Consider the following 18475-nt stretch of genomic DNA (forward strand, 5'->3'; position numbering starts at 1 on the left):
TTTCGTCCCGGTTAACGCAACAGCATTCTAATCCGCTGGATTGACATTGATAACGCGCGCGCATCATTTACCTTAAATTTCAACGCAACTGTTATAATTTAAGCTTTTTTCCGAGCTAAAAATATGAACATAATGCTCGCTTTGGAAAAGACGCACACAAGAGATATTTAGCGGAAAAATTGTCGCTAACGGTATCTGTGGCCACGCACTCGTTTTTCGACGCAATTAGGAAGGTTAAAGAAAATAGCGGAAATGTCACACACGCGAGCACGTTGCATTACTCCTTTCCCTGAAACGTTGTGCCAGGTATTTTTTGAAGGGGATGTAGCTCCAGTACAAAGGGAAGTTATTACTCTCGGTTTGTCCAAATGATCGTTCCATTCGGAGGATTCACGGTGTTGTTGGTTTTCATGCGTTTTCCGCAGACATTTACGGAACACCATCGGAAGGATCGGGGAAATTTCCGTCTTCCTCGATTAGAGAAAGGAAATACGCAATTTCGATCTATCACTCCTCTTTCGATCGCCCGTGGGAAATTCATTGAAACTCACTGTGCAGAACCTTCGATGGAATTCCTGTTAACTGTACCAGGTCAGGAGTGCCTGCTTTATGATCGCCTCTTATCTTCAATCGTTTAGACAGTTTTTCTTGGACAACCGTTCTCCCTATCACATGAGTCGCCAGCAGAGAAATTAGCATAAATTTGGATGGATGCTGAATATTTATCAACAGTGTATTCTCAGCTGCATCAATGAAATACGTTCTCTGTCCGTATCTTCAATTGCTGTCATTTGTCGTACTTTTACGAAAGCCCACTTCAAATCTGTTATGACAGAATCCGTCGTCTCGGACATTCCTTCCCCATGCCTCGGCCACTAATTCATTTCCCACCAAGGAATAACAATAATGCATACATCATACCGCTGCACCAAACTTAATGCTATAAGTTTCGCGACTTAATTATTTTGAGATCTATCCGAGTCCCTTACCGTTTTTTTTACATCTGAGTCTTCCGCTGGAGCTGGCTGCAAATAAAAAGAAAAATGAATATTACTCCCCGAGACCATAACTTTTAAGCGACGTGTTCACGTGCCTCTCACATCCCTACACACATTTAAAAGACAGAATTATGTTAAAGTAGAGGTATCAATGCATATGATCTACTTTAATGTGTGCATATACACTCTTGGTTTGATATCCAATTACCTCCCATTTATTTTTACTGGAAATTCAAAATATTTCTTTACACTACAGGAAACACACTACATGGGAGAAACGAAGTCATCGAAATAAATATGTATTTTGAATCTACACATCTAAATTTCTTAAAATACTAAATATTTTAAATAGCATTATAATATTGGAGGATACAGCTAAAATACTTATTTAGGTTCATCAGCAGTGCCGCATGAGAGAGCAGCACATGGAAGCTACCTGTTTTGCATATGGAATTTGGAAATCCTAGAATGTAGTAATTTTGAACTCGTCCCGTGGGATGAGGTTATTGTAGTGGTCGTATGTTGTACCAACGTCCACAAAATCGAATGCCATGCTGGAGGGTCTTCCCTACCTGTAAATAGCTTGCTGGAACGTATCCGACTGCATCACTTGGTCCAAGGGCTCTGCAAGCCCACCAGATACGGCCGTCCTTGCTCAATACCTATGCAAGCGAGCGAGCAAAAAAAAACAAAAACAATGCTCAGCCATCATCAAGCACCAACTAAAGCGACGCACATCAAAAGCCACGACATAAATACGGAGGAGACACAGCGGTCGCACAATGGAAGAACGGAATGGAAATCCTTGGCTCGTCACCACCCAGTTTGAATTTAAGATTCCCAAGAAAGAATTTAGGAACTCGAGTTGGGCCGTATTTTTCGTGACATTCCAATTAAACGTCTTAAAAATGTTCCCGTGGGCCTTGGGACGTCTTTTCGGTCCTTCCCGCCACAAATTCGGCCGTGATACAATGCAAAAACCATGGACGCCACACACGGAATCGTGCAATTAAATTTCCCGAGTGGATAAAAAAATAATCACGAGCTCGCGACCCATTTACAGGATGCTGATTCATTATGCATTCCATCTTAAAATGACCCATCAAAGTACGCGAGGTGGAAGAAAAAACCCCGTAGTGGCGCGTGGGGAAGAATACAAAGCAGCTCATTGTAATGTACATCCAATTACCTCGAACAAATCTCCCTCCTCGAATGAGAGGAGCGTGTCCAGTGGCGTGCTCTTGCGGTTGTTGGCGGAACCTCCTCCGCCCTCCGTCCTCTTCGCCGCTGATGCCTTTTTGAGGGACGGCTCGGAGCTCGCCTTCTCCAGCTTGTCGCTCGGCAGGGGTAGATGGCGGCACGAGGAGGGCAGCGGCTTCTTGGCGGTTGGGTTGCATTGAACCGCGGCTTGGAGGGAGGACGGCGACGGGGGTGGAGAAGCCGATTCAACTATGACCCGGCCCCTCACGGAAGCGCACGGGGAGGAAGGTGTCGAGCGAGTAATTATGGCCGGGGCGACGGTCAGACCACCGTCGGACGGTCTGAAGGCGCATTTCGCCTTGTAAACGTTGGAAGCCATTGTTTGGCGTAGAATTGAATCGAAGAAGAGGGATGAAAAGGGATCACGGGGGATGAACGAGAGGGGTGGACAGGATGTAAATGAGGAGGAAAACAAAAGTGGACGAGTACAAAGTTCGTGTACAAAAGCGCACGAACTCAACACACACACACACGCACGCACAGAATCTCACACAAAAATGTCCTCTCAAAAAATGATTTTCTACGGACAGGGTGGATGATGCACCTCAGTTCAGTCGTTTTATTATTATTTTTTCCACACACAACTATCCTCTCGAACACCCCATCCCTGAGTCCTCGTCCTCATGAAAGAAAACACGGAGCCCTGTTCATTCACTCGCCCGAGTTAAAGAGGACGTGATCACGACGGGCACTAACCGGCGACCACCGGCTGATTCACGCCTGCTCTACTGATGCTGCAAAGCGTACGTCAAAACACTATCGTATCCCTGGTCGATTTCACCCCCGCTGACTTTCGTGCGGCGAGGAATTAGATGATAATTTAGTGCGTGTCCCAGAGGTTTAGGGTTTTCGGTTACGTTTCGTTGTGGCGTCGAATGAACGTTAACTCCCGCCGATCGGACGACCGGCGTCGACTCGGGTGGTGGTGAGAGACGGGGTGGGACTGAAACGATAGAGCTGTCGTGCCGGGGGATGCCTTCCCACTGTCCCCAGCGCGGTGTTGAACCGGCGAGGATCCGACCATTCACCCGAACCGAAAACCTACCTCCTCCCGCTCTATGGCAGAAGAGATCGATAATGGGAAGGAATTGTGACCCCCTTTCACAGGCAGTCCTAGAGGAGGCTTGCTTCGCAGAGGACAATGGCCACCGGGTTTTGCTCGTGACCCCGGTGATGTGACGGGGTCGGGTCGGTTACCACTTCCGTGAGGAATGGGGAGGGGTTGGTTTGGTTGATTTGGATGGGGGTTAGGTGAGAGAAAAAGGGTTCAAGGGAGGGGGTGTGGAGGGGGAAGGAGGTACGGGAGGGGAGGGTTTCACGTCCGTCCGAATTAGGCGTCGCCGTCGGATGTACAATATATCTGCCGGCGATGCTCTCGCTCACAGGGGGCGTCGCTTCCTGGGGAGACGCTCCTCGCCGCTCCTTTTTTGCGTCTGCCAGGAGCAGGGTTTTCGACGCGGTGGGCGATGCGCCCCCTCAGCGGCGGACGCCCGAAACACAGATTCGTTCCTATTCCCTCCCCTCCCGGCCCACACCCGGACCCCTCCTCGTCGCCACGCAACCCTCTCTCGCTGCCCCTCTCCCCCTCGGGCCCCCGGACATTTGCTCCCTTCTAACAACCCTCCTCGCTCCCCTCCCCTATCCGAACTCTTTCGGCTTACCCCGCCACCCCCCTCCGGGGCGTATCCTCCTTTCTTCTCGCCCTGCCCCTTTCCCCTTCTTAGACCCCCTCCGCGTGCGTAATAAGGGTATCAGGTCCGCGCGTGTTGGGGGGTTACACTTTTTGTACTACTCGGTCCTTACGTCATCAACTCCTGGGATAAAAAAAAATCGATCCGTTTATATTTTCACTCAGTTGATGATGAGTCAGGGGGGTTTTCGCCCTCCCCTCCCTCTGTCCCGCGAAGGATTTCACGGCAGCCCACGGCGGGCGGTCCCCTGCCGAGGTGAGTTTTCCCAGCTGGGAAGCTGACGATAATAATTATATTAATGACGGCGGCGAAGTGGGTATGGCACGCGACGCGTGCGGTGTTTCGGAGGGTTGACTTGATCGGCGGATCGTGGGGTTGGGTGGACCCCAGCCGCGGGAAGGAGGACCTCTGTGACTTGGCCACAGTCTAAACGGATCGCCGCCGATACTCGACCGCTTCCTCTCACGTCTCCCTCAAGAATGGTTCATGTGGATCAGATTGTCCGAGTCAGCTGATCGATAAAACAGTGGCGCCAAGTTCACGTCCTCTCATAGATGGGGTGCCCAGGGCTCGCGTCCTCTCAGCACGAGGAGGTCAGGGGAGGGAGTGGATGGAAACCCTGCCGCAGCAGGTCATGGGAGAGGGCGGGGGTAGGGGGTGAAAGTGTGTCAAGGCCGCCATGGAGCAAGGCACCGACTCATCCCTCTTCACCCTCTCGTTCGCGTCCTATCCTCCCTCCCTGCGTCTCACTCTCTCTCTCTATTCCTATCTTCCTCACAACTCCATCCACCCTGCCCCGCCCCGTCAAACCTTTCCATGGAAACCCACCCCCGAAAAAAACCACAGCCAACCCCTGGTCCCGGATACGAGAGAGAGGAGGAGGGAGAGCTCCCAGGTCGCGGATGCGCAAAAGGGTTTTTCGCGGCCCGCGCGTGGAGAATTGCGTCGCACTGGGTCGTGGAGAAAAATGTTTCCCAGGGCTCGGTTCTCTGGCAGAAAGAGGTCAGTTCTCCCGCGTCCTCATTTCGCAGCAAGATTTATCACGAGTACCAGAACTATCGGCAACTTCATTATAAATTGTTTGCATTTTGATTTATCTTTATTATTGATTATTTATTCATTATTTGCATTTATTCCTCCCCCATCTTGTTTCCATGAAACCCTAGCTTATTTACGTGGCCGCCTCAAGCTCTTTGAAGAGATCCTCGCGCTCACCTAGGTGTGTCGTTCATGTACAAAAATAATTTAAATTATAAAAAGAACTTGACATAAACATGGAGAAAATAATAAGGGTCATCTGCGGGCGGCTGAGGATCTAGCAAAACAAACATGGCAAAAAACCTGTGAAGAAAGAGGGAGCAGGGCCCGCGACCTCGGGATCAAGTTATGAGAATGCTACTATTCCATTGCATCTGCCGGTCGCACGACGTGGAGCCTGAAACGAAAACATTTTATTTGAAACAATGTTTTTTTTTTTTTAAGATCCACCTTATGTGTTACGAACCTTCGACTTTGTTTTCATTTTTTAATTTGTTTCCATTGTTGCTTCGCCCTTAAAATAATTAATTCGACGAATGTCAACATTCGTGATAAGTCAGAGAATGACTGGAATCAAAACAGTGGCCGGAATGAAATCATCTTCGAGGAAATAGTTCCAAGATCGACTCAAACCTCACCCGCGAATAATTAAAGCAATTAAAAGCAATCGCTTCTCACACGGCGCTATTATAACCACGCGACCGGGGCTGAAATTGCTCTGTGCTTTCACTAATTTGTCGGGACGCTGCACACGTGAGCACGTCCTTGGTGGAACACTCATGACCCGAGCCTCTCGCTCTCTCTTTAGTCAAAATATACGCCCTCTCTGCTCTCCTGATGCGTGTTACGCCCCACGACCGTCTCCTTTGACTCCGAAATTTGTTTTTTTTTGACGCGAGAAAAAAAAACGTCGAGAGTGTTCTCTGAGAGAAATCTTTCAGTACGAGAAGTCTTCGCAAATATTTTGAATTAAGTACGCTGATTTTCTTCATCCTCGTTAGTTTCCACTTTCCCTTCACGTGTGTGGCGAAATTTAACTTTGTGCGTTCGTATTTCACTCCGTGTGTCACTGAAGAGTGAAAGGCACCCTAAGAATAACAGTACCCAACAGCAAAGGTAAGCGATGCGACAGAGATAATATGTTCGAATACCAGTGCGGAGGGCGGAACTGTAAATAAGAGGAGTAATAATAATCAAACAAGAATGACGTGCATAGCAGCACACAATAGGAAACAATGAACTTTTGGATGAAATAAAAACATTAAAGGCTAGATATTTCTAAATACGACGTTTAATATGTAAAACTAAATGGATAAACAAATAGGAAATGTATAAAATTGCAGGAATATATAGAGGTAAAAGGGAAAAATTCGGAGTACTCTTTAAATATGAACACAAAATAAGGGAAATATTAGAAAGATATTTTTATGGAGTTTGGAACTGTTATTTATTCCTCGGATTCAAAACTAATGTTGGTAGTAAATATGAAAACTCTAAGAAGCTAAGGCTCTGTAAGTTTAAGACTCCATCTTCCTCAACCTTAATTATGAGTGCCATAATAGCGAAAGTAAAAATAATAAAAAACAAGTAGGCATGAGCTTGTCTAATTGAAAAGGATTGAGAAAACGGGGCATGGTAAGATTAAAAATTTCGAGTAATGAGTCGAAAAATCCAAAAATACGACGTATCACTGAATTTGCGAGGTCCAAAATCAATGCAACATGATCGCTACTCCGAAATCTGATCCCTGATCTGAAAAAAGGAAGTCATAATGACAGTGACCATTGTCTTCGGCCACACAGCTTACCTTGAAATTCTGCTAACGCCGCAAACTCGGCAAGTTCCCATAGTAACAAGGACAAGTTCACACCTGACACGATATTCCTCCCATATTTTCGAACAACTGGGCTCTATCCAAGGATGGAGGGCGTTTCGCACACGGGGCGAGAACTAAATGAAGTGCAAACAAGAACTACGTCGTGCCATTTCCAGTTATACGAAAACAGCGGTTTAACAGGTGAAGAGAAAAATCTAAGAATTTCTGTTCAGCGAACACAAGAATAAATGACAAACCATCACATCGACGAAATTAGTAAGGTATATTAAACCCATTGACTTCGGCCGACTGACACGACAATGAAGTAGCAGTAGTTTTTATGGAAGGCGACCGACAGCTCAGGTCATTTGCGCCATTAGGGATAGATAGGAAAGGATGAATGGTGGAGAGAAACCCGGCGTCGGCATTAGCCTACTCTTAACGAAAGGCGCCGCAACTTAACATTCCATCCGACGGACGGCGTACTCACCCAAAGTGCCCTCCACAAAGCACCTCAAAGTGGGGATCGGGACACCCCTGACAAATATATGTCGTCGCCTAGATTGGAGCCCGGGCCCTCTGGATGGGAAGCCATTACGTTAGCCACCGTACCACCCCGATTCCTACAAGAATAGAATACTAACATTATTCGGCGATGAATTTTTCAAATAACGATCATATGATAGCCTTGATTCAGACAGTCGGAAGTTTTGAAATGAACGTCGCTAAACTAGTTAAAACAGTTGAGTCTCTCTCTCCCCTTCCTCATCTCGGCTTTTGGTGTTAAATCTATACTCAGAATGTGGAAACCCGCACAAAAATATTTCTTTTAAAAGTTAACTGCATACAAATTAACGGACCCAACGCGACTAACCTGGTGAGTAACCGCTAGGCGGCTAACCCCAAGTTTTCGATTTCAAATCGGATCCTGTTGCAGTGGTTTTGTGGTTATCTGAGAAATTTTTGGATGAGTGGAGGCGACGGTGTAATGTGACCTCAGACATCACCGCTTTAAAAGCTTAAAAGCTCAATTACACGCGAGGAAGATTGGAAACAAATGCATTCCGCTTTCTTTCAAATTAGTGTCAGTCGAAGGAGATTGTTTTTATTTGTTTATCATTTAATTTTCGGAGAGAAAAATTTCGATTTTGGTCTATGGAAAACATGACTTTAACATTACCGATATTATTTTTTAACTTAAATGGGACTACTGTCTAAGATAAACGCTGAAAGCCTGAATCAGATTCAAGATTAATCAGCGTAAATCTGGAGTTGGAGGACTATACGAGATCTGTTCAAAAGGTTTATCGAATTTTGAATTTTTGCGGGTTACATATATGTTATTTTAGATTTTTTTGTGGCGTTATGTTGGTACCTATGTTTCTCACTTATGCCGAAAAGTTTGGCCATTTTGAATGTTCAGTTAATTGTTGACAGCTCTTTTGCTTGGACGTGTTTTGGCTTGCCTTCGATTTTTGACTGTCCCAAAAAATGGATCAAAGAATCTGTATCAAATTTTGTGTGAAAAACGAAATTAAGTGCGCGGACGCATTCCGAATATTGACCTTGGCATATAGAGAAGCTACCTTGGACGAAGAAACGCTTATCGGTGGTATAAAATGTTCTCTGAGGGCCGAGAAGATGTGAACGACGAAGAGAATGCCGGACGCCCGAGCACATCAACAACAGACGAAAACATTGATGAAGTGAAGAAAATAGTATTTACCAAACGTCGAATCACCGTTAGATTATTTGCTGAGGACCTAGACATATCGAATGGCTCGTGCCATTCGATTTTTACCGATTATTTGGGCATGACACGGGCCGCCGTGAAATTCGTACCAAAATTGGTCAATTTCGACCAAAAACAGCGACGCATTAATATTGCTAATGAGGTGTTTGACTCTATCCACGACGAGCCAAATTTGCTCCAGAGGGTCATAACTGGTGACGAATCATGGGTTTATGGTTATGACGTGAAAACTAAAGCTCAATCACCCCAATGGAAGCTGCAGCACGAGCCAAGACCGAAAAAAGTTTGGTCGAATGTGAACGTTTTGCTTCCAGTTTTCTTCGATTGCAGAGGCGTGGTACATCATGAGTTCTTGCCACAGAGTAGAGCGGTAAAAAATGAATGTTACCTGCAAGTTATGCGATTTAAGGAAGAACCAAAATTGGCTTTTGAACCATGATAACACCCCTGCTCACACATCGTTACTTGTGCGCGAATTTTTGGCCAAAAACAACACACTAATGATGCCGCAGCCACCGTATTCCCCACATCTGGCCCCCAGTGACTTTTTCTTGTTCTTGAAACTGAATAGGCCCATGAAAGGACGACGCTACGCTACGATTGACGAGATAAAGAATGCATCGAAGGAGGAGCTGAACAATATCACAAAAATTGATTTTTTGAAGTGCTTCGAGGATTGGAAAAAACGTGGCACAGGTGTATAATATCTAATGGAGATTACTTTGAAGGGAACAAAATAGATATTCATGAATAAATAAATAATTTTTGAAAAAACAAAAAAGTGGCGATATTTTTTTAACAGACCTCGTATGCCTTAACCAGGGGTAATGTACAAAATATATTATGCTCGTAATGTGCCATATAAAATTACCGGACGGTATTATAGTCATACTGTTGTAAGCCTTCAGTGGATTTTAATGGAATACAATTGAGTAATTCATTCAAGGATCAAAAATATTTGTGAATGAATAAATAATCACCCAAGTACACATGTATAACCACAGCAATCAAACAGAGGGTGGCGTTAGCGTAGAGCTTGTGCAATACTAAGCCCAACGGTTTATAGAATTCACACATCGGAAACACCTGTCACCTGGTCACCCGAAAAATCACACATACTCCACCTATTGGTACCGAGGGATGGGAATGAATTGGCAAAGTTAGAAAGTTGGCAAGGATGGGACATGTTTTACATTTTGGTCTATTTCAGGATACCGGTGTGGATTTGTGGATGGCAGAGGATTTGGATAAAGATTTGGTGTATTTTAATATTCCCAATAAATTTGCGGGTGTTTGAAAGCACCCGAAAGATTTTATGCATTATATTTGCCGTTGTTTTTGGTTAGTCAAAATGGGGAAGTGGCCTTTGAGAATATGTCTGAGGGACTGATTCCTTGGAAATACTATGTTGTGCAAATGGTGAGGGTGAGCAAGTTAGTGTCTTGGGAAGGTTTAGGCGGGTGAAAGTGATTAAGGATTAGGAAGGGACTCAAGTGAACCACGGCAGAGAAGGGTGTGATGTGGATTGTGAAGGAATGCATACAGGGAGTTTGGGATACTACAGATACGGTGACCACGGCTCGAGAGTTGTTTGTTGGTGGGTTTAATGTAGACTGAGGTGTGGAATTTTTTTATTAGAAAGAGAAATATTATTTTTCTTTTTTGTGTTTATGTGAGGAATGTTAATTCTCTTCTCTTCATTTTGTGTTTCTAAGTTTTATATATCATCGCCGCGTTTGTGATTGCACGTATATAGGAGATTTTTTTCATGAGAATGGTTTCACCATTGACCCTGAAGTAAGACATCGAACATGCAACCATTCATCGGACTCTGGAATCTGCTACTGTTTCATTTCCGTTTTTATACGGCTTGATTCTATTCAAAACTTTTTACAACTACTGATCCCAATCCTCCATTATTGTGTAACATTAGTTGGATTGTTTATGGTCCCGAGATCATTAAAAATATCTAAAAATGTATACAGCCGTATATAATTCACGAACGAATAATTATTGAGCTTGAATAATTGTGCATGAAATAAAGCCATTGATCATTGGGGGTTTAAGAAATGACTGATCATAAATATAAGTCATGCCTCGAAGAATTTCATTTGATCCCAGAGAAGTTAACAAAAGATTTCGTGAACATAAGGTTTCATTAAAGGTATTCTAGCCATTTAAGGAAGGCTTTGCACGGTCCCTGACGACTTCTACGTATTGCTTGGATTTACTCTTGTTTGCCCTATATTATATCCTTCTTCAGTTCTTCGTACCTTTTATATCTCTTTATGCTCTCTAAATAGCTTGTTCTCTTCCCTACTCCACCACTCTTACTCAGCATTCTCCCTCCCATCACGGCCTTCAACATCCCGCTACCCCTCAATATTTACTCCTTCCAATATTTGTGGCATTTTTGGATTTCACTCAGCAACTTCCTCTCTTCTCCCTTCGTATTAAAAACTTCGTCCTTAGTCTTCCTTTCGGTCCTGACTTCTCTCTCCATTAAGTCTTAAATAATCTTTTATTTACGTCTTTACTCTGAGACCTGATCATCAATTCAACTCTTCTTGAAAATATCTCTTTTGCCAATGCTATTATTCTCCCAGTGTCTCCACGAAAAATCCAATATTTCTTCAGTATACTAAAAAAACGTAAGGTTATTATTTTATATTTTTAAGCAAATTATGGTATCAAAATCTGCAGTCATTAAGTATAAGATGTAGCCTGATATCGCAATACCTACTAAAGTCAAGGAAAGAGTAACCCTCAGTTTGGCTAGAGAGGAGTTTCCCACTGGGTCTAGATCACATTAATGTCATTTAACTATAATTAAATATATTAAGAGTTGTAATTTAGTACATGATAATAATATGTTGCCAGTAGAGTGAGATAGATCATTTATTATATCACGGAAACACTTAAAAGCACACCTGTTTATGGGGACAGTGATTTATAATATTTTTTAAAAGAAATCGCCTCACTACTCGATGCATAAAAGAATGTACGAGTATGAACTCGTTCGCGGAGTCTCTCAAGATTACTCGCACCATTTCATCGGGAACATCCTTTCATTAAACCTGTACTTAGGAGTTAAGGAGGTCATCGGGAGTTTTGAAAGTTGTAAGTTTGCGATTAATCGGATTAAATTGGGTATTTGGCTCTGATGGTTTCGTTGGTCATGTATACCTAGAGCCAAATAGTTTTAAAAAATCTAATGAGGAGCTGATATTTGGTTTATCCATTGCATCAAATTATTTATTTCAAGATGCGAGTCATTTTATTTGGTAAATACTAGATTTATGAAGGGCAGTGGTATACTTTTGCAATTGCGGGAAGGTTTTTTTTTAGTTCAAATTGGTTGAATAAGGCGATGGATCTAATTCGATGTTTGAAAATAGAGGGAATTCCTTTGATTAAAGCCAGGCAGAGTGGGTTGAATAAAAATAACTCCAATGGTTGTAACAACATGGAACGCCAAATGTCGTAAAATGAGTCCTATCTAGGGACTATACGTCGAGATTTAGGGGGCGTTTTGTTCCTCGCATTGGACCCGTAAGTAAGAAACACGCGCTCTTAACTCACTCACAAAATATGACACATCAACTTCGGGATTTGCGATTTCATCACCATTGAATTAACCCTCGTCAGCGATCAGCACACGCGCAAACACAAATAGAGACAAGAGGCAAGTAACTGTTTACAGGAGAATAAACTCCACGCCAGGTTAAATGGACCGATAGAGTGAGTAACGATCAAGTTTTAGATAAGATAGGAGGAGGGAGATGTTCGATGAAAATGATAGCGAAGAGGAAGGCTATGTAAGTGGGACACATCCTGAGGAATGACTGCCGAATGAATAGAGTAATCGAGAGAAATGTTGAAAGGAAGAGAGGAAGAGAGAGAGAGAACATATGTAATCCTGGAGGACGTGGAGAGGGATAGAAAATAGTATCAAAGGAAGAAGGATGCAGAGGGAAGAGAGGGGTGGAGAAAAAGAAACCACCTGATACGTATTTTAGGAGAGTTTCATCCAAGAAGAAGAAGATACTCCTTTGCCAGGGAGACCATTTTAAGTGGCCAGACGCTCCTATTTTGTTCGTGGGAAATTAATCCAGGGGACAATGTACTATTTAGGTCTTCTCATAAAAAAAAATTGAAATAAACTTTGGAAAAAGCAGTGTTTTACGAAGTGGCTACACAGAACACTGCTCCGCTGGGTTGCGACTTTTCCCTTTTCCCATCTCCTTTTCCCTAACCGTTGTCTCTCTCGATCAGACTCATCTCGTCCCTCATGCTCAATCCTCATTCTCATGATTTCCACTTCCACACCCTGGTGATCACACTCCATTTTGTACTGCTCCAAAACAAGAGCCACAAAACGAACTGTTACTGCAGGCGATCATCGTAAACGGATTCCTAAGCGAACGGCCGAGGCCATGACCTACCATTCCCCTTTTACAGCCCTATTTCTTTCTCATACTAATTCTTTACTCTCCCTATTTCGCCGTTGATGGCCGTCCATAATCTGTATAACTAATTTAGGAACATTCTTGTATGAATAATGGGAATAAAAGAACTTCATGACTCCGAAGAACTTTCGATTACAACATTATTGCCGTTGTTTTATTATTACAAGGACATCTTAAAACGTGGTAGTGCAATACGAAACTAAGACAAGGCCTTAAAAGTTGGGTACACTTAAGTTATAAAAGTAGGATAGGAAAGTTATAGGTGTAAGGATTTTATTCCTGAGTGATAAGCGGAATTCCACGAGTTACGACTACAATAACCAACATTTTTTATGGGACCTAATAGATTCTTCTTGATTTATCATTCCTGCCCGATGTAACAGTGATCCCCTGTCGGATGGTCATGCATCAGAATCACATGTTCTGGCTTTATAGGGAAATGGTAGTACAAATCACAATTGCTGATATTTATCTAGTTGTGAAACGTCTCTCTCTCTCCCTTTCTTTTTTAGAATGTCGTCGATTCAAATCGCTCAAAAAAATTTGCCTACTTTTCATTATTTAATTCTTTCTCACTACATACAAACATATGGATAAAACACTGAAATATTCATTGTCTCAGAGCATTCTCGAGTTTCAAGTACGATGATAGTGCGGTACGAGAACGATTGGCGGTGTCAGTTGGCTATGTTGCCCAAGTCATCATTTCGATGTCGTTTCAAACGGTTGTCTGCGAGAATATTTCCTGAAAGAAAACGTTACGAAGGTTTGAAATAATGCCTTCTTATGGATAAGTTTCATTGAAGAAGAAATTCTATTGACGGCGCTGACTAAGAAGAAGGAAACTGATTAGATTCATTGTTAGCGAGCTCTAGGCGGTGGCTGACGCGAGGCACTCACATCATCCGTGGATTGCAAGGTGTGGCATCGTCAATAAAAGTGTGTATATAACTCAAACGGTATCATCAATTTTTGTCCCAAAATAAACTAAAAATTAATGCATGCAATTAAAAATGAATCAGAGTTGGTGTTCGAAATAGCATGTCATTTACTTCCTCTAACAACTTACTACTTCTACAACTAATACTGAAAATGCGGCACCCTAAAGAGGAATTTCCGAAGGCTGTCATCAAGATTTTAATTTTTCCAATTTTTGTGAACCATGATTGAATTTCGTATTTCGTATATTTGAAGTCGTATTCTTCATTAAATGGCTTTAATGCCTTTGATCAATAAACACTGTCCCATTAGGACAAAAACGATCGACATACTCTCCTGTTTAACATAAAAATTCAATCAAATCCATACAATTAATAAATTATGAACGAAATCGCTTTGCACACAATGTTTTCCAGTATATTCATGAAATAATATTTTTTTTGTATCCATCTGAGAATATCTTCTTGATCCAAAACACTCGTTTGAAAAACTAAATCAACTTCAGATTTAAATGAAACCTTTCATTCCAACTACTCGGCTAACTTATTGCGGTCGACCAAAGGTTACTTGCTCCATAGTTAATACCGGGTGTATTTTTTGAAATAAAATTTTTCGGAAGGAAATTATCAAGGAAAGATGAACGGAAAGAAACAAAGAGGAAAGCACCACGTGAAGCATATCAAATGGATGACGCAAGTCGAAAAAACGAAGATAAAAAGATACCGGCAGATGGGAATCGAGCGGTAAACCGCATTAAGACATTCTTTGGAATGTTTAGCGATATAAATTTCATTACAACTGAATTGGTGAACATGAGAATTTTGACTGATGATGAATAATGATAGTATTCTGTCTCTCTGTTACATCCTCTGAAGGCAACTACCACAAAATTTGCTACGCTGCTAAGTATACTGGGCGTCGTTTTCGAAAAAGAGTGATGAGATTTTATCAAGACAATTAAGATATAGTTATACATGTTGTTGTAAGCGGTTATGCCTTTATGTTATTATTTTGTCCAATTACATTATATTTTATTATGAGGATCCTGCCCATACCCCTGGCATGGGGTATGAGTAGGAGTGTTTGATACTCAAACCACCCCTTTTTAAGTTTCGCACGGAAAAAGGTGGAAGTTCTTAGACTGTTTAAACATTTATACGTGCGCATAATTTTCTAATATAAGCACATCATTTGTTGTGGTCCCATTATGGTTTCCCGAGATTTTCGGTCCCATTATGGTTTCCCGAGATTTTCAAATGGAAATTATCGTCGTATGCTTTTAATTTCTTAGATATCATTTTCCACTCATTCCCTTTCAAATCCCTTTGGTAGTGGTTATTCACTTTATCTGAATAAATTTGCCAAGTGGCAAAATATCGTTCATTTAGTACACCTCTCAATCAAACATTTCATTACTGCGTATAGCAACGTTGTATCTTTTTATCGGACCAATCAATTTATTTGGGCTTCAGCTGCACTGTCTCCGGATATGTCTCTGGTCGTATTTGAAGATAACTTAGCTTCATATCGATTTAAAATTTATTTGGTGAAACAGTTAAATGTACATGAACGAGGATAGAACTCAGTATAAACGCTCCAATTATTCAAGACAGTTCACAACGGAAATAATTCTCACCTCTTGTCCACTCGCGGTTTCAAAAACTTACAAATGAAGATTTTCATAATCCTCTGCCATCTTTTCCCGTCCCAGATACCAAACGAATAATTTGGGATACATGATTGTATCTTTAGATATTTCCCCTAAAAATATTCCTAACGGGAAAAAAACATCAGGAAGTTATCTTGAAAAATAAGAAAAATTACTTCTGATCCACTGACAGAGAAATAATGACATTGCATTGGGTTTATTACGGATTTGTACGAAGTAACATCAACTAATTACTTCAACGAGTAGCCAGTTTTTTTCAACTAGTTAGTTGACTAATAATATGTTGGGTTCCAGCTCATAATATCCATTCGTGCATAGGCGGTTCTCCAGCCCGTTTGATTCTATAACATGGAGCAACAATTTACCGCACAGACAAATTTAAGTGGAAAGAAGTATTATTGATGTAGTTGTATTAATGGTAGTCTATCATTCAATGTAGGATTTGGGTGGACCAACTATACAGCGCTACATTTCTTGGCTTCGTCTATCAAGACACAATTGGACACCCCTTTCTACTATAAGCTCCTCTTCAATTCTGCATTCTTTCTGCCTCCCTTGATTCCACCTAATATGCCTATTATTTTCCTCCTTGCCGCGCTTTCATAACCTTGTCCCCTATGTTACAGTCTTCAGCATTCCATCGCCGATCAAAATACTGTTCGCCCACTTATCGTGCACCTCCTTTGAATTTCCCCCAAGAGATCTCTCTCTCTTTCCCCACCATGGTGAGTACTCCATTGTTTGTTTTTCATTCAGTCCATTTTATTTTTTTCATTCCTCCCCACACCCAATTCTCCAAAGCCTCCAGCCTGAATTCTTGTCTCGGGCACCAAGTTTTCCCACCATACAAAACTACGCTCTATATCAAAGTTTTCACAAATATTTTCTTTAAATCCTTACATAAGTTACCTGTCATCACTCCTTCCCCTCTTCATGAAAATTTCTTTGTCTAATTTGATTCATTCGCCTTGGGACACTTCTAATTTTACCATCTTCGCCGAAGAGACTTTCTTGATAGGTGAACTATTTCGCTTGCTCCAGCTTACTCATTGAGTTTAATGTTTAACTTCCTAAAAGGCTAAAATAGAATAAAAGCTGTTCCCTCTTGTATATCTTCCACTTCTTATATCGTGTTTAAATGGTTTGTCACCCTGATATTAAGTCACGGCCACTCCAAGAATGTTTTACCTGCAACCTCTTTGGCTTTAGTGTCTCGTGGTTCAGTTCTTGTTTTATCTGTTCAAGGCCCGTCGAGTTTTATGCAACGTGAATCCTCGTCTGCTTTCCAAAGATTTAAAGCCGAAATTCTGGATTTTTGTAGTTCACAACCATCTTTAATGGAGGTACACATGTATTCCAATCGGGAATAATCCTAGGCATATTCCAATCGGGGTAGGAAACATGACGTAGGGGGATTGGTTCCCAAGAATATCAAAAAAAGTGGATACTTATGCTAAAAATGGAAATGCGATACAAAATGCATTCACCCATGCTTCTAAAGGAATTCGTTTGAAAAAATTAGCTAGTCCAAAAATCAGGTGGAGAAGCCGATGAGTATAAAATATATACAGTATTTGTTGTACTTTTCTTTATGGCGAAATACTGGCATTCGTTTAAAAAAATCTGGCCATAACGACATATCTCAAGAAGGTATGAGTCAAGTACTAACGAGATGACTCGGTAAAAACTCTGAAACTGCAAACAAAAATTATCTCGGGAATCACTTGGTGGCAAAATTTCATTTCCGTTACAATAGAAGGCAACAAAACTCAATTTTCCCTCAAAATTTAATGCACCGACAATTATTTAAACATATATGGATATTAACGCCGTCGTAATGGCACTGTGTTGAAATCAAGCTAGGTATATTGCGCACAAAATTGTTAATTTTTGAAATCCGTTCATCTTTTACTCACGAAAGTTTTACTTGCGATGTCCGATGCAATAATATTCCCTGACAAATCGGGTGAAAATCTATTAAAAGTTGGTTCCGGGAAAAGTTGGAAACCGGATACTCTCTGCACAAATGTTTACCTGGCGACGGCGACGTTCAGATGCCCTCGTCGTATGCGCCGTGTTTCACTTCCGGCGGCCAGAAATAGCGCGGCCCAAATCCGAGAGTGAAAGATAAAAGAGGAGCGTGAGGGAAAGCATGCGGCCGGACAAAAGACAAACGCAATGGAGCATCCCTCTGCCACACCGTCCCGTTCCCGCGGTCCTCCTCCAATCTTTTTCACGGTCCGAATGTGATTAAACGGTCGGAGAAAGTGTTATAAATTTCCTAATTTAGTGCATCCTGTCTCGCTTGAACTTTTCCCTCTAAAGTCCTCGTGAAGCGGACGAATAGCCCTGCAACGATGGACGTGCCACTTCCGATGATGTCGTGACACGCCCTTCCCTCAGTTTACCTTTCTAAATAATTGCGATGCTTGGGAAATTCCCAGTAATGTGATTAAATTTGTCCCCAAAGCCACAAAACTAGAACGAGCCGCTGTGCATAGAGTTTGCGGAGGGTGCTGAGACGGCATACATAATTTCCAAAATAACTCAAAAGGTGGTTTGAGGTCGCCATATGCATTTTCCTGAAAGTAGTCTTTGTGTTTTTTTGAAATTGTCCTTGCTAAAAATATAATAGTGTTTAAAATGTGGGGGCTGCATTTGTTTGCCCGTGGCCTAGTATGAGGGCATAAAGCCGTTAGGCAACTTTCGATGAAATTTGGCGCGTGAGAGAATCCTTTTCTAGAGCTCATTAAATAAATGTGTACCGTTTGATCTTCAAGGATAAATTAAGAGCATTTACTTGCTTCTAAAACTTATAATACTGGCCGAAAATTAAAAAAAA

The 18475-nt window shown here is 42.1% G+C and overlaps 1 protein-coding gene across 2 annotated transcripts in view; it reads right to left on the minus strand.

Annotated features, from left to right (window-relative positions):
* The window catches only part of LOC139690402 (uncharacterized), a 239133-nt gene extending 235390 nt beyond the window's left edge, over positions 1–3743 (minus strand). The window contains exons 1-3 of one of the 2 annotated variants that reach the window (XM_071587838.1): positions 2188–3743; positions 1571–1660; positions 990–1025 (exon numbers count right to left, since the gene is read on the minus strand). In XM_071587838.1, coding sequence (XP_071443939.1) covers positions 990–1025; positions 1571–1660; positions 2188–2577 — 516 coding nt within the window. In that variant the 5' untranslated portion in view covers positions 2578–3743. The remainder of the gene's footprint in view (positions 1–989; positions 1026–1570; positions 1661–2187) is intronic. The other variant, XM_071587839.1, reaches the window with a different exon arrangement.
* Between the last annotated feature and the right edge of the window lie 14732 nt (positions 3744–18475).

The sequence above is a fragment of the Hetaerina americana genome, unplaced genomic scaffold (assembly GCF_022747635.1).
Source record: "Hetaerina americana unplaced genomic scaffold, ioHetAmer1.1.p SCAF_3, whole genome shotgun sequence".
Lineage (NCBI taxonomy): Eukaryota > Metazoa > Arthropoda > Insecta > Odonata > Calopterygidae > Hetaerina > Hetaerina americana.